Source organism: Cottoperca gobio, chromosome 21, assembly GCF_900634415.1.
Source record: "Cottoperca gobio chromosome 21, fCotGob3.1, whole genome shotgun sequence".
In the NCBI taxonomy this organism is placed as follows: domain Eukaryota; kingdom Metazoa; phylum Chordata; class Actinopteri; order Perciformes; family Bovichtidae; genus Cottoperca; species Cottoperca gobio.
The window spans coordinates 309312-324311 of NC_041375.1; the positions used below are offsets into that span (position 1 = coordinate 309312).

The following is a 15000-nucleotide window of genomic DNA, read 5'->3' on the forward strand; positions in this document are numbered from 1 at the left end:
GTCAAATAGGAGACTATGAGAGTGATTACTGAAGAGGCTAGACATTGAAATGCAGTGTTATGGCCTTTAAAAAAGTTATATCGATGTTTCTTATCTTTTCATTAGGGACTTTAAGTTCCAGTACCTGAGACAGTCATCGACACGCATAGGAGGGAAGTACAAGAAGGCGGTGTACATGCAGTACACGAATGAGGTCTTTCACTGAAAGGTTAGAGTCCAAGCAAAGGAGACATGAGCTCGGGATCTTGGGCCCAGTGATCAAAGCGCAAATCAGAGACCTCATCACGGTGAGATCATGTTCAATAAAAACGTCACAACGCCTTATCAATTTTAACATTTATATGTTCATATGTTCATATTTAACATTTATATTTAACAATTATATTTTAATATTTAACATTTAGATTTAGATTGAACATTTATATTTAACATTTATATTTAACATTTATATTTTAATATTTAACATTTATATTTAACATTTATATTTAACATTTATATTTTAATATTTAACATTTATATTTAACATTTATATTTTAATATTTAACATTTATATTTAATATTTATATTTTAATATTTAACATTTATATTTAACATTTGTATTTAACATTTTTATTTAACATTTATATTTAACATTTATAGTTAACATTTATATTTAACATTTATATTTAACATTTATATTTCAATATTTAACATTTATATTTAACATTTATATTAACATTTATATTTTAATATTTAACATTTATATTACATTTTTTAACATTTAGATTTAAATTCAACAATTAGATTTAGATTCAACATTTAGATTTTAATTAAATAATTAGATTTAGATTTAATATTTAGATTTAACTTTTTTTACTTAAAGATACTGTTAATAATTACACATAATATATTGTTTTACATGAATTGATGTCTCTGAATTGATATGTGAGGGAATGAGCTAAATATGAGGAAAGTAAACTAAAAATATCAGCTATAAAATTATAATAAAATCTTTACATTCTGCACCCCATATATTTCAAATCAATGACTATGAGCACAGAGCCAATTAACCAATCATGTGTCACTGTATCACTTTCATTCTGGACTTCAGGTCATCAGATGTAAAATCATTTCATGTCCTCACACATCCATCCTTTGACAGATTGTTTTTAAGAACATGGCCTCCAGGCCCTACAGCATCTATCCTCATGGACTGACCATAGAGAAGTCCGAAGAGGGCGTCAACTACCCAGCAGGAGGTGCGTCTCCTCACATCAAAACAAACAGTCGGGTTTCATTATATAAAAGGATTACAATGAAATGAATGAGGTGTATCTCAATGTGTTTGCCAGGCAACCAGTCTCACGGTGTTCAGCCAGGAGAGACACACACCTACAAATGGAGAGTGGTCGACGAGGACGAGCCTTTCGACGGAGACTCTCGATGTCTGACACGACTGTACCACAGTGCAGTGGACACACCGCGGGACATCGCCTCAGGACTGATCGGACAAATCCTCATCTGCAAGAGTCGCTCCCTCAATATCAGGGGTGTGCAGGTAAAAAGGCTACAACATGGCAGTCAGTTGGTCCATACATTGATTCGGTATTACACATATTACATTTGTTAGACTATTGGTATCAGTCCAACACATGTGCAGTACACATTCATAATCATAATCTGTATACAAGAGTGGATGTAGTCACCATAGTCACCTAGTGTTTTGGCCGTCGCCATCTTGTTATCTTGTTGTGTTAGCTTTTAGGTGACCAAAATGTTACAATTGAAAACATACTGTGAAAGGGTGAAAGTTGTAAGCGGATAACACCGTGGTAGCGACCTGTCAATCAAAAGGTAGCCCCGCCCTAAAGCATACGCTGCTTTATCTTCTATTTCACTCTAAATGGGACATCATTTACTAAACGAACATCGTAATGTATTAAAAAAGACTTGAAACTACAGATTGAGACATAAACTCATTAGGAAAATGAGAAACTGAGAAGTAGAAACATTTTCTCATAGACTTCTATACAACCTGTAGAGTCGCCCCCTGCTGCATATTAGAGAAAATGCAGCTTTAAGACACTTCTGCATCGGCTTCACTTTTCAGACAGGGAGGTCGCCACTTGTTCCTACGAGAAATGTTGAAAGAGAAACCTAGAATTAAATGTCTGAGTCAACATTTAATAATAAAAAACATACTTTTGATTTGTTTCTACAGCTGAAAGCAGACAAGGAGCAGCACGCTATACTGGCTGTATTTGATGAGAACAAGAGCTGGTACCTGGATGACAATATTCGCCAATATTGTGATCGATCCAGAGTCAACAAGGCAGACCCGGAATTTTATAAGTCCAATGTCATGCACTGTAAGTTTTTGACATAGTCGGATTGAAGATTTACTGTACATCTAACTGCGTTGCCATCAGCTGCCCATCAGACGACTAAAATTCATGTTAATTTCCTCACAGCAATTAATGGTTACGTGTTTGAAAGCGGCCCATTATTGGGCTTCTGCTATGGTGAGATTGCAACATGGCATGTGTCCAGCGTTGGAGCACAGGACTACATCCAGACAGCTACTTTCTACGGCCATCCCTTCGACGCGAATGGGCGGACAGAGGACTATCTCAGCCTCTACCCTATGACTGGAGAGACCATCACGATGGACATGGACAACATCGGTCAGTCTAGTGAAAGCAGAAAGTTGTTATATAAGACTGTGATATTAAGGACGTTCGCCTTCAGAGCTGCAAATTAAGAAAACTATGCAAATAGACACAACACAAGCAAATGAAGAAACATCTTTGCAAAGCAACGCAAATACCGAAATACGCTGCAAGAAGCTCACAACACAACGGAAGCTATGTGCATCACTTTTTATTGTCCCCTGGAAACAGTTTCTGTGTGTTGTGAGCTTCTGGCTGCACTTTTTATGCCTCCAAGCAGGTGACAGCTGTGGCAGGAGTCATTATGTATTCAAGCTGTCCATACATCCTATTCTGATTAGATTTTGGTGGTCAAAGGTCAAAGGTTATGGTCATTGTGACCTCAAGTGCATCCCATTCTTGTGAATGCCATATCTCAGGAACGCCATGAGGGGAATTCCTTCAAATTGGGCCAAAACTTCCGTCAAATGTCACGTTTTTTGGCCATAACTCAAGAATTAATTTGCTGATTATGAAGAAGAGGAAGAGGCATTTGTTCTAGTTCTAAATGCTCCACATGTGTCGTCAAATTGGTGAAGATGTTTCTTAATTTGCTTGTGTTTATGTATTTGCAAGTGTTTTCTTAATTTGCAGTGTGTTAAGCTCCCAGGGCCGCCGTATATAAGTCCATAGACACATGCCACCATCTGAAACTTTTGCACATGTAAAGTGACAGCTGTTTTTTTAAAGGTCTTCATTGGATGATTTTTGTGTCTCTTTTGAACAAGGTGTCTGGCTCATGGCTTCCCTGAATTCCCATCAGACAACCAAAGGAATGCGCGTTCAGTTTCAGGATGTTGAGTGCTTTCGTGAAAACGAGTATGACATTGACATTGACACTGACGATCTAGGCGAGGTTAAAAAATTTCTGGTGTGGAACCCTCTGAGCTTGGAAGAGATCAAGAAACAGAAGGAGAAGAGGATAGAAGATGTAAAAGAAACGGAAAATCAGCCAGACCTTTACACAGACTACCTTGCAACTGAATTAGGTCTCAGGTCTCTGAAGAACCAATCTAATAATTCAGATGTAGAGAAGCTGGACCTCTCGTTCCTCGACTTTGATGATATTGATGTGCTCGATGAAGACACGAATGTCACCCTTAATTTCAGAGAGACAAAGAATAAAAGTGAGATCTTTATTCCAAAGCCAAATGCAATGAATGAGACATTATTGTCAAACTGGAAACAGGTGGATGGACTAAACCTGACAGCAGTTCATTTGCTAAACCAAAGCATCAGTGAGAATACGACACATATGGATAACAGCAGTACGCCAATAACTTTTGGTAATTCTTCTGTGTATGAAACAGAAAACACAACTATTTTTTATAGCCCAAATATATCACTGAAGAGCGACAACGGAACTAAAAACAGCAATGCTTCTGTAGTTGCCTCAAATCTTGATAATGTTACAGTGTCGGACACAAAGAACACAACAGTTAACAATGCTACGGTATTATCAGCAGTTGGAAATGTATCCACGGAGATTATCAATCTTACAGTACCATTACAAGAAACTACCAATCTTACGGTACCATTACAAGAAACTACCAATCTTACAGTACCATTACAAGAAACTACCAATCTTACCGTAACATTACAAGAAACTACCAATCTTACCGTAACATTACAAGAAACTACCAATCTTACCATAACTTTAGAAGGAAGTTCAATTTTGGAAACTGAAGTAATGAATGTAACCCTGACTGGTGATAACCAGACTTCTGTGGCGGAGGACTCAGAGGAGAGGCTCACAAGAGGCGACGTGTTTTCCTACTCTGTGCCTCCATCCAATTCCAGCACCGACAATCTCCCTGATACACCAGAGGGCAACGCGACTTCTCTGTCAAGCAGCGCAAAAAAGGTGGATGAGAATAACACAGCAGATAACCTTGTTAATGTGTCGGCAGATGGAACAAACCGTTCATTGTCTATTACAACGGCTGATGTTGGAGAGGTTAACATCAGTAGCATAGACAGAAGCAACTTGACCATGTTCAAGTCAGAGGTGGAGAGAACAGACAACAAAACTAGTGGCAATGACTCTCTGATCCCCGCAGCAGAGCTGGAGTACATAACTCCAATGAATTCCTCCGAAAATGGGACTCTTCCAGCCAATTCCAGCCTTGAAAATGTAACACGCGTTTTGCTCGAAAATGGGCCCTTACAGAATGTCACAGTGAATATATCCAGATCAGATTCATCAGAGGAGTTTAGTTCAGAGAAGAGGGAGAATGTTACAGCTCTTCTTAAAGAGAACTCATCTTCTGCAGAAAGTTTCTCCAATAAGAGTAACCTGTCCCTTTCCAGCGATGTAGTAAGAAAGAGCAATTCTGCGGAGCTAAGTGTCTCAGAAAGTAGTGAAGAGATACTTATCTACCTTACAGAAAACAATACTGAGGGGATTAAAACCACCTCCGTCAAAACGCAGGGGCACAGCTGGACTTATGAGGGAACTCACCAAATGGAAGCTGTGGATATTCCTGACTACATGATGAAATATTTTGGGATAGAAACCCCTCAAACAACGGCAACTACTAAAAAGATCAGGAAGGTGAACCTCCGGCAGAGGCCCCAGAAGGGCCAAGGCATGAAAACAAAGAAGAAGAAGGAATACAAGCCTCAGGCCAGAACTGGCTTACCATTCTCTCCTCGTGGATTAAATCCAGGCATGAGTCCACGTGGGTCACGACCCCTTCCACAGCCTGTCTCTGATGAGGAGGACCTCATCAATGAGCCTGTGGTCATCGGCGTGCCTCGGGCCGATTTCAGCGACTACGAGCTGTATGTTCCCGGGGACGAACCAGATCATCTAGGGCTGGATGAAAATGTGGACGCAGATGAATATGAGTATGTGACCTACAAAGACCCCTACAGCAGTCATGAAGAAATGAAGAATCTCAACCTGGATGAGACCACCAAGTACTACTTAAAATTATCAGGCCCCAAAGTCAAGACTTATTTCATCGCTGCAGAGGAGGTTGAGTGGGACTATAGTGGCTATGGACAGAGGTAAGCTCAGATAAAGCAATAAGAAAAGCTATTATGACATTTGAAAAGACATGACTAACAGGCAGGTACACATCTATACACATACAAAGCTGAAGCATGGTCCTGTTATCCCCACAGGAGGCAAGACAAGTCGCAAAATCTGAGAGAGACTAAGTTCACCAAGGTGGTTTTCAAAGGTTACATGGACAGTAGTTTCAGCACACCAGACATCCGTGGAGAGATGGACGAGCATCTAGGCATCCTAGGACCTGTCATCAAGGCGGAGGTTGGACAAAGCATCATGGTAAGACTGTCAGCATCAGCTGCAAAGTCATCATTTGCAGAGCTCACATTCACAATTTGAATTTGTCATTATTTTTGGATTGTTGCTTTATGTAAACCATGGAATACTTTGACATTTTAGGAAAACCGATTATTTGCCTTCTTTCCAAGAGTTAATAGAATAATAAGTGTCTGTACGCTAAACTTGAGGTTGCAGGCAGCAGCCGGTTAGCTTAGCTTAGCACAAAGACTAAAAACAGGTGGGAATGTGTAGTCATGCAAAGTAGGGCTGTCACCATATCAGATCTTTACTACACAGATATCCTGGTCAAAATAATTCACGACAACAATATCTATAGAACGTTTGAAAACAAAAATAATAATTCAGTTCAGTAATAAATCAGTCAAATTCATCTAACTTTGTTTATTGTGCGTTTTGTCTCTTTTTTTGACAAATGAATTACACTCATTTGTGTGTGTGGAGTTGGTGGAGGCACCCCCTAGTGGCAACATAAAAACATGAATGGGCTTAAAGTATCAATAATAATAATAATAATAATAATAATAATAATAATAATAATAATAAATTGTATTTATAAAGCGCCTTTCAAAGCTAAAAGCAATCTCAAGGCGCTCATACTGTATCACACTGCAGCCGGTTAGCTTAGCTTAGCACAAAGACTAAAAACAGGTCAGATATCAATATTTAATTCTTCTTATTATTAATATTATAATTCTAGTTAATACAGGTATATCGGATCACCCTTAGTCCAAAGATAACAATATCGGTCTACCAACTTCTCTAAAGATATTTAACTTGTTAAATCTCATTTTGTTTGATCCGTACTAAACCCTGAAATGTAAAAACGACAAGTTTTGGTTTTGGTTTTATTTGGGGTTTTGTGCCCGACTAGTTCTTGGCCGGGGGACAGTATCTTCCTGCTGTTTCCCCCTGTTTCCAATCTTTGTGCTAAAACACTGGCTTCTGGTTGTAGCTTCATATTTACCTCACATCGTATTTTCCAAAATGTCCAACTATTCCTTTTAATCCTTGAATACGCAACCACACAATGTGTCTTTTGGTCTTGTAGGTGGTGTTCAGGAACAAAGCCAGCCGTCCGTACTCCTTACACCCAAACGGGGTTTCCTATACCAAGAATGCAGAGGGTCTGTCCTACGAGGATCGATCTAATTATTGGCATAAATATGACAATGAGGTTCAACCCAATACCACCTTCACGTATATATGGAAGATCAATTCAAAGGTTGGGCCAATGCCAATGGATTCTCACTGTCGGACCTGGGCCTACTATTCAGGCGTTAATCCTGTGAGTAATTTGTACTTTAGATTTATGTATTAACTAAATATATATCTTTAATATGGAACTGAAGAAATGCTATCCACAAATACAAATTAAAGCCACTGTATGTAGAATTGAGAGATTCTGACTATGGCACCCCCTAGTGGCAACATAAAAACATGGATGGGCTGCAAATATTAACCCTATTGTATGCTCTGGCTCATAGGAAAGGGATATCAACTCTGGCTTGATTGGGCCATTGCTCGTGTGTCGAGAGGGAACCCTGAACAAGACGTTACTAGACATGAGAGAGTTCACGCTGCTTTTCATGACCTTTGACGAGTCTCAGAGCTGGTACTACGAGAAGAACCACGAAATGATGCAGCGGAGAAGCCGAAGGAAATTTAAGGAGCCCACCAACGAGAACTTCAAATTCCATTGTAATGCATTATGTTCCTTCAACGAGCCTCATATAAATTATTTTCAGTATGATAACCAAGAACAGGGTTTCCGCAGGAGGTAAAAAGGACCTAAAAATGTCTTAAAAACAATTCTATAGGTCTTAAAAGTAATAATCTACTGTTGTGCAACTGCAAATAAACAAGAGAGCCGTTGGAATTCATTTATTCGATGCTCGGAAAAATAAAGGTTGTCCAATCCAGTAAGAAATTACTTAATACATACAACATGTTACTTTAAGAAGAATCCACTGAGTTGCAATACCTTTTCTTCCATCGTGCATTCAAGATGTATCACTTACAGAACAGAAACACATCACAGTCATCATTAAATTAATTAGTTCTGTCTGTTCCCAAGCCATCAATGGAATAACATTCAACCTGAAGGGCCTGAGGATGTACACCAACCAGCTGGTGTGCTGGTACCTGATCAACATGGGTTCTCCCAAGGACTTTCAGACCGTCCACTTCCACGGACAGACGTTCCTGAACAAGAAGATCAACAGCTACAGAGAAGCCACCTACCCTCTGCTGCCTGGTGAGAAACATCGTGTTTGTTCAGTGAATCCAGAATAACAAGAAATACATTTGATGTCAACATAATTATTGTTCCAAACTTTCTTTGCAGGAAGCTTTGCTACTCTGGAGATGTTTCCATCCAAACCTGGCCTGTGGCTGCTAGAGACGGAGATCGGTTTCAACCAACAGAAGGGCATGCAGACCCTCTTTCTGGTTCTAGATAACGGTACAAACAACTTTAAATAAACTCTGCAGCATTTAGACATACTGTAATGTTGTATTTTAATATCGGGGTATTGTTTGTATCCTCCTAGAGTGCTACCGACCGCTGGGTTTAGAATCAGGCAGTGTGAAAGACGACCAGATAACGGCCATCAACACCAGAGGTAACCGTCGCACACCAAGTACTGCCGTTAATTTCTATGAGCAAATATGTCACTAGAGGAATAACAATAGTTCCATCTTTGAAGGATACTGGGAGCCCCATCTTGCCAGATTGAACAATCCGGGTAAATACAACGCATGGAGCACAGAGCAGAACAACAGCTGGATTCAGGTATGTGTTATAAGTGTGTGTTTGATTATATTTGCATATGTGCACTTGCTTTCTATGTGAATACAACCTTCCCCCTGTACAGGTGGACTTCCAACGGCCAGTTGTGATCAGCCAGGTGGCCACGCAGGGAGCCAAGCAGATGTTCCATGCCCAGTACGTGGTCAAGTACTCCATCTCTTACAGCACCGACCGCCGGAAGTGGATCTTCTATAAGGGCGACAGCAAAGAGCTCAGGAAGGTGGGGAAGTTTGATCACTTTTAAACAATGCAAACAAGTAGAAGTGTGTGATCACTTATTTACTTCTCTAGATATCTTTTTCTCTTGTACCAGATATTCACTGGGAACCAGGACTACCATAAGGAAAAGAGAAACACCTTCTTTCCTCCGGTGGTTGGACGCTTCATCCGGCTGCACCCCATCGAGTGGTACAACACGGCCACTGTCCGCATGGAGTTCTACGGCTGTGAGCTTGACGGTAAGATATTACATTTAAAACTCATCAAATAAGCAAAATCCACTTTTGTATTCAACTTTTTTCATTCTTTCTCTGAATATTTATTTCATATTTTCTTGATTTTGTTCACCAGCCTCATAACTAACTCTTTTTTTTGTTCAGTGTCATTTAAAAAAAACAATGTATATGACTAAAAGATTCTCCAAACGGCATGACACTCAGTAAGCACACCCTATAGGAGCTGCACATCTTTGTAATCTCACTATATTTCCTATGCATGTCCACCATGTGCTGCAGATTGATCATGCTTTGTATATTTTATGATAAATAATTGAATAATTGAAAGAAATGACACCAGGATTCATGTGCACAAGCAGAGTGTGCTCCTGTGTTGTCATTGGAGTTGTTGTTACTGTAATTGTGACATTTCTAATGTGCCTCAGGATGCTCCGTGCCTCTGGGGATGGAGAGCAGATGGATCAAAGACCATCACATCACAGCCAGCTCTGTAGCTTCCAGCTGGTACTCTGGACCCTGGAAACCCTCTCTCGCACGTCTCAACAACCAAGGCCACATCAATGCATGGCAGGCTAAGGTACAAATCCTAATACTGACATGACACACGAAAATGTGTTGATTGTGAATTGAATAACACAAAACCTCGTATCTCTCTCTCTTCCACAGTATAATGACATGAACCAATGGCTTCAGGTGGAGCTGCCCCAAATTAAGAAGATCACAGGAATCGTAACGCAAGGAGCCAAGTCTCTGGGGAAAGAGATGTACGTCATCTCCTACACTCTGCAGTACAGCAGCAATGGGATACACTGGACCCATTACACAGACGATGAGAGCATCTCCTCTAAGGTGAGCACTCGCAAAATCACCTGGAAATCATAATCACATGTAGTAAGTGATTCTTAACGAAGTCTTTCTCTCTCTTCACCAAATCCAGACTTTTTTGGGAAATACAAATAACAACGACCACGTGAAGAACTACATCTACCCTCCCATTTTCTCCCGCTTCATCCGAATCATACCCAGAAGCTGGATGAACTCCCTCACCATGAGAATAGAGCTGCTGGGCTGTGAATTTGAGTGACACACACACACAAATCCATATGCTGACAGGTCAAGTCAAGTTCAACCACGCACATGTACATGCAAGTAAACACACGCGCAGTCTGAAAGTCGTGCACGTGTCTGGACGTCCACTCCCACACATACGGTCCTGTATGGAGGGTACTACCTACATAAGTATATTAAATCTCCTTGTGTGCAGAGCTGCCAATGACTTCACACTGGAAGAAGTTAGACTACATCGTAGCTGCCATCAGGAGAAATATAGTTTGTTTAACTAAAGCTTCAAACTACTTTTACATGTGACATGAAATTATAACAAAATGTTAAATAAATAAGTCACATGGTAGCAAAAACACTCAATTTAGTTTATTTTAAAAAGTACAAACTTCAAAGGTTTAAAAAATAAGTAACTCTACTAGAAATATATTGCACCTTTGTAAACTGTGTAAAAAAGTGCTCGTCAGTTTGACTTGTACTATATTAACAACTTGCACGTCTTTAGACGGTGAACAGCTCGAACACTGGTCTAAACAACAGGCTATCTTTTTACTTACTACCTTTTTTTTCCTTTGTATTTTCAGTAGTTAACTACACAAAAAATGTCCAGAAGCTGAATCCCTATGCAGATATAAATGTAGTTAAATGATATTTTAATTCCCAACACTGCAAACACATACACACAGTTACTACATGGGCCTTGTGTTAAACTCCTATGTGCAAAGTGTTTTAGTTTAGTAACTCCTTGCTGAGCGCAGTCTGTAGAAGTAATCTTAACTCTTTTGTCAATAGTCTGTTTGCTTGTATAATACTAGTTGCATTCAGCAGATATATGGCACTGTGTCTATCACAAATAACTATAAATGAATGTAAATATGTAAGTAGAGATCATGTAATTTATTTTTCAATAAATATGATTCTTAATGTTCCATGTCCGGCTCAGGGACTCAATGAATGCTTGTGTTGGGAGCAGAGTGTGTGAACACTGATATCTTCTCATGGTGTGTTGAAGGTGCCACTTTTAGCACCTCCGCTGAGGTTAAACAGCACCGGCCTCCAGTGTCAACACACACGTGCAGCTGCAAACACATGGCACGTTGATCCATTTGCTGATCATGTGAAAGTGGGCACTGGAGGTGTGAGAGGCTCAGCATGGCTGTGCTGCGAGCTACTGATCTGAGAAGGCACAAAGCTGCCGTCTGGGGAGTTATAATGCTGCCGTGTGAGAAACAAGCGACGCCAAAGCAATATAATAATAAACAAAGGGAAACATCAGCGAGGTAAGGTTGACTGTCGAGCTCAACTATAACTCAACTTCAATTCCAATTATGGAACACAAAGTATTACTTATTGACTGATTCTCTGTCTTGTGATTCAAAAGTGCGTTAATGTGTTATGAACGACTCAAGACGAGGTTTCAAAAGTAAAAAGGTCTTTACTCAAGATGGTTTAAAGTACAACAAAAAATCACTCACTGAGGAAAACATGTAGAAAAAAGGAAATGCAAAAAACATGAACAAACTAAACTCAACTTGATTTAGGCAGAATTCTACAACGCTGCTTGATTCGAAAACGCTGGCTCTCTTGGTGGCAAGACACAAGATGAACTGGCACAGGACAAAGGTAGACACGGACTATACACACACACACACACACACACACACACACACACACACACACAGACAGGAAGTGCTCTGAAACGAGAGGGAAAGGTAATTACAAAATAAAACAGGAAGTGCAATGACGACACGAGACATGAGCGACTGTAACTTAACAAGTGAACAATAAGACAAGACTAAACATAGACTCTAAACTAAACATGAAACATAACATAAATACGTAACACACATGACCGGACGTAACATAATGTCAAAAAGAACTTGTATTGAATAATCTTCATTGTATCCTGTTTGTGATAAGTCACCTTATCTATATCCATAATATAGAAATGAATAATTAGATTGTATTATCATTAGCAGCTAATCATAATATAATAATATACAATGCAATGAGGCATCTAAAAGATGCATGTTCATGAATATGTTACTGTTCTGTCTCTTTCAGGTGACATTGTTTAGATAAGTCTGTAGTGGGTTTCCACCTCAACTGCACATGTATTTTATTTCTCTTTCTTTTTTAAAAAGGTCAAAAAGGTTGAAAACATCAGATGTAGTTATGAGAGCAGAGCACCAGGTGGCGCTGCAGCTTCACTTTTACTGTCATCTGACAGTTTCCACCTGATGACATCATCGTGGATCATGTTGACTCCACACCTTCAGCTTCTGTCTTAGTGCAGCTCTTAGTTTCCGAGCTTCGTAAAGGTGACCTATAACTTAAATATAGTATTTATAAATATATAAACTCACTCATCAGTCCACATTCAAAGAGTTATAGATATAATAGAACATCCATTCTTATGCATTTGTTACTGTACACATTCTTAATATACATGCATTATGTGCTCTGTATGAATCATCGCTTCTTAATTAAGGCTGACTTTGTTCCATATTAATGTTGGAGGAAATATTCACATTGTTTACTTCATGTGAAAATACTCTGTTATATATTTAAGAGTAAAAGTATTTATTCTGAAGGTAGAACAGTCCCTGTCGCTGCTATATTATTAATACATCCACCTGTTCCTGAGACATTAACGTTGTTCCACACAGTCACCTTTACTGCTACATACATTCACAAGTGTACGAACACTTAAAAGTCATATTTTGGACCAGTACGGTGTTTTATTTCCATTTAATCAATTATCTTCATTTCAATGCCATTAAAAGAAACAAGGCACGCGTGCATGTGGCAGTGAGCTCGTGCTGTCGGGATCTGCCTGGTGATACAACATGAAACCATGTAGGTCAGGATTATTAATATCTCAGTATTTACACCGCACAACTTGTTTACAAACATTATGAGGGCCACGTCAGAGGACAGTCACTTCAACCGGGGAACATGTTATTGGTCAATGAGCGCGCAGGCACACGCACGCGCTCACACACACACACATCCTCCCCTCTCCGCTTCGTCCCGCCCCCTCTGAGCAGTCCTCATTAAAAGGTGGCATTCCTCGCGCTGGAGGGTTAGTTCAAGACCTGCAGGAGTGTTGGACACAGGAGGACAGATACACACACACACACACACACACACACACATATTTATATATAACTAACAGTTTTGGATAATCTCAACTGTGATCACTGGAATAATGAAGTCTCCGAAGCTGAAACCTCGAGGTAAATATAAGTTCTGAGTTGTTTTCTATCCTGCACTATCTTTATTTGTAATACTAGGACTGGCTTTGTGTATAGTGTTCACGCTTTAATGCTTCACAGTCAATAACTGTAGGAAGTATTTCAATACAATATTTAATTATGACCCGACATTTATTGTTTTTTCATATCTTGCATTTACGTCTCCAGTCCTTCATGTTGAAAGAATATTATAGTTCCTATCAGTAGGTTTTATTGTCACCCCCTGACTCTTTTCTCTTGCAGCGAAGTTCGTGAACGAGGAGGATCTGAACGACGTGCTGTGCGAGTTCGACGCGGTGATGGAAGACTTCACGTCGCCGGTGGAGAAGCGACACTTCAGGTACGACGAACACCTGAAGACCATGAAGAGGAGGAGCAGCGCGAGCGTCAGCGACAGCGGCATCAGCGACTCAGAGAGTGAGTGTGTGACACGTTATTCACGGATATTGTCAAATATGTCACGTGTGACCTGCATCATGGAAGAATACACATTGGATGAAGTCATGTGGTCTTCTTATATCAGAGAAGGTTTCAGGCAGCATCTTAAAAATGTGCAATAAAAAGTGACACACGGGACTCCAGAATGGAGATCAGGCACAGAAGAAAGTTCTCTGCATGTGTCTGACGGTGAGAAGGACTTCTTCACTTTGCCATGAGATACAATCAGGAACTCCTCATCTTCTCCTCTTTAAAGCTGCTTCTCTGCTACTGTGTGCAGTTTCTTATCACGAGCACATGCACCCATGCGTGTCTGCTCTCACACACGGTTACACGTCTGCACAGAGAGAACTCGTGGTCCAGACATTTGGGCGTTAAGTTTTACTGTCATACATTACTTCATTATTACTCTGACAGTGTTTTAAAAGTGAGCTTCCCGAGCTGGAGATCAGGAAACATGCTTCAGAGCAGAGAGCGAAGATTCCAGAGATGTGGGAGTGGGTTTGGACCTCCAAGGGAAGACGTGGAAAGATCTTTATAGTCTTCAGTTTTGTGGAAGGCATCGAGGACATGGAGTTAACTGCACACCGCTCACTCTGCCTTCAGTCTGTGCAGGACTCCAGAGACATTCAGGCACTAGTGCAACACTTACATTTGGTAATTGCATAATAACTGAGGTTCTAGTGGTTTTATAAGAGCATCATCAGCGCCCACAATCCAGCTAGAATTGATATAATTACCATTTTTGCATTAACCACAGTGATACAAGCAGAGGGAGGGTGTTCCATCCTGTGTCTGAGGAGATCAGATTCCTGCATGAGCTCTGTCCTCTCCATGGCAGTCTGATGAAGAGGGACCTGTCCCATGTAGGGACAGCCTATTGTGTAGCAGCGTGATGGATGGACGGGCTGTTGAACGTGCAGATAAATGACACAAACTGTGCAGGGTCTTATAGACCCCCCCTGCATGTTGGAGT

General features: G+C 40.1%; 2 protein-coding genes across 3 annotated transcripts in view; both read left to right on the forward strand.

Annotated features, from left to right (window-relative positions):
- Window positions 1–11249, forward strand: part of f5 (coagulation factor V) — an 18401-nt gene extending 7152 nt beyond the window's left edge. The window contains 19 exon segments of the mRNA XM_029458756.1: window positions 106–196; window positions 198–287; window positions 1142–1238; window positions 1332–1537; window positions 2201–2348; window positions 2451–2663; window positions 3416–5699; window positions 5817–5982; window positions 7052–7288; window positions 7488–7701; window positions 8078–8257; window positions 8348–8464; window positions 8553–8624; window positions 8709–8794; window positions 8877–9032; window positions 9126–9270; window positions 9693–9844; window positions 9934–10116; window positions 10205–11249. Coding sequence (XP_029314616.1) covers window positions 106–196; window positions 198–287; window positions 1142–1238; window positions 1332–1537; window positions 2201–2348; window positions 2451–2663; window positions 3416–5699; window positions 5817–5982; window positions 7052–7288; window positions 7488–7701; window positions 8078–8257; window positions 8348–8464; window positions 8553–8624; window positions 8709–8794; window positions 8877–9032; window positions 9126–9270; window positions 9693–9844; window positions 9934–10116; window positions 10205–10351 — 4984 coding nt within the window. The 3' untranslated portion in view covers window positions 10352–11249.
- A 2153-nt stretch (window positions 11250–13402) lies between these two features.
- Window positions 13403–15000, forward strand: part of rgcc (regulator of cell cycle) — a 4708-nt gene continuing 3110 nt past the window's right edge. Inside the window, exons 1-2 of one of the 2 annotated variants that reach the window (XM_029459472.1) lie at window positions 13403–13568; window positions 13830–14003. In XM_029459472.1, coding sequence (XP_029315332.1) covers window positions 13541–13568; window positions 13830–14003 — 202 coding nt within the window. In that variant the 5' untranslated portion in view covers window positions 13403–13540. The remainder of the gene's footprint in view (window positions 13569–13829; window positions 14004–15000) is intronic. The other variant, XM_029459471.1, reaches the window with a different exon arrangement.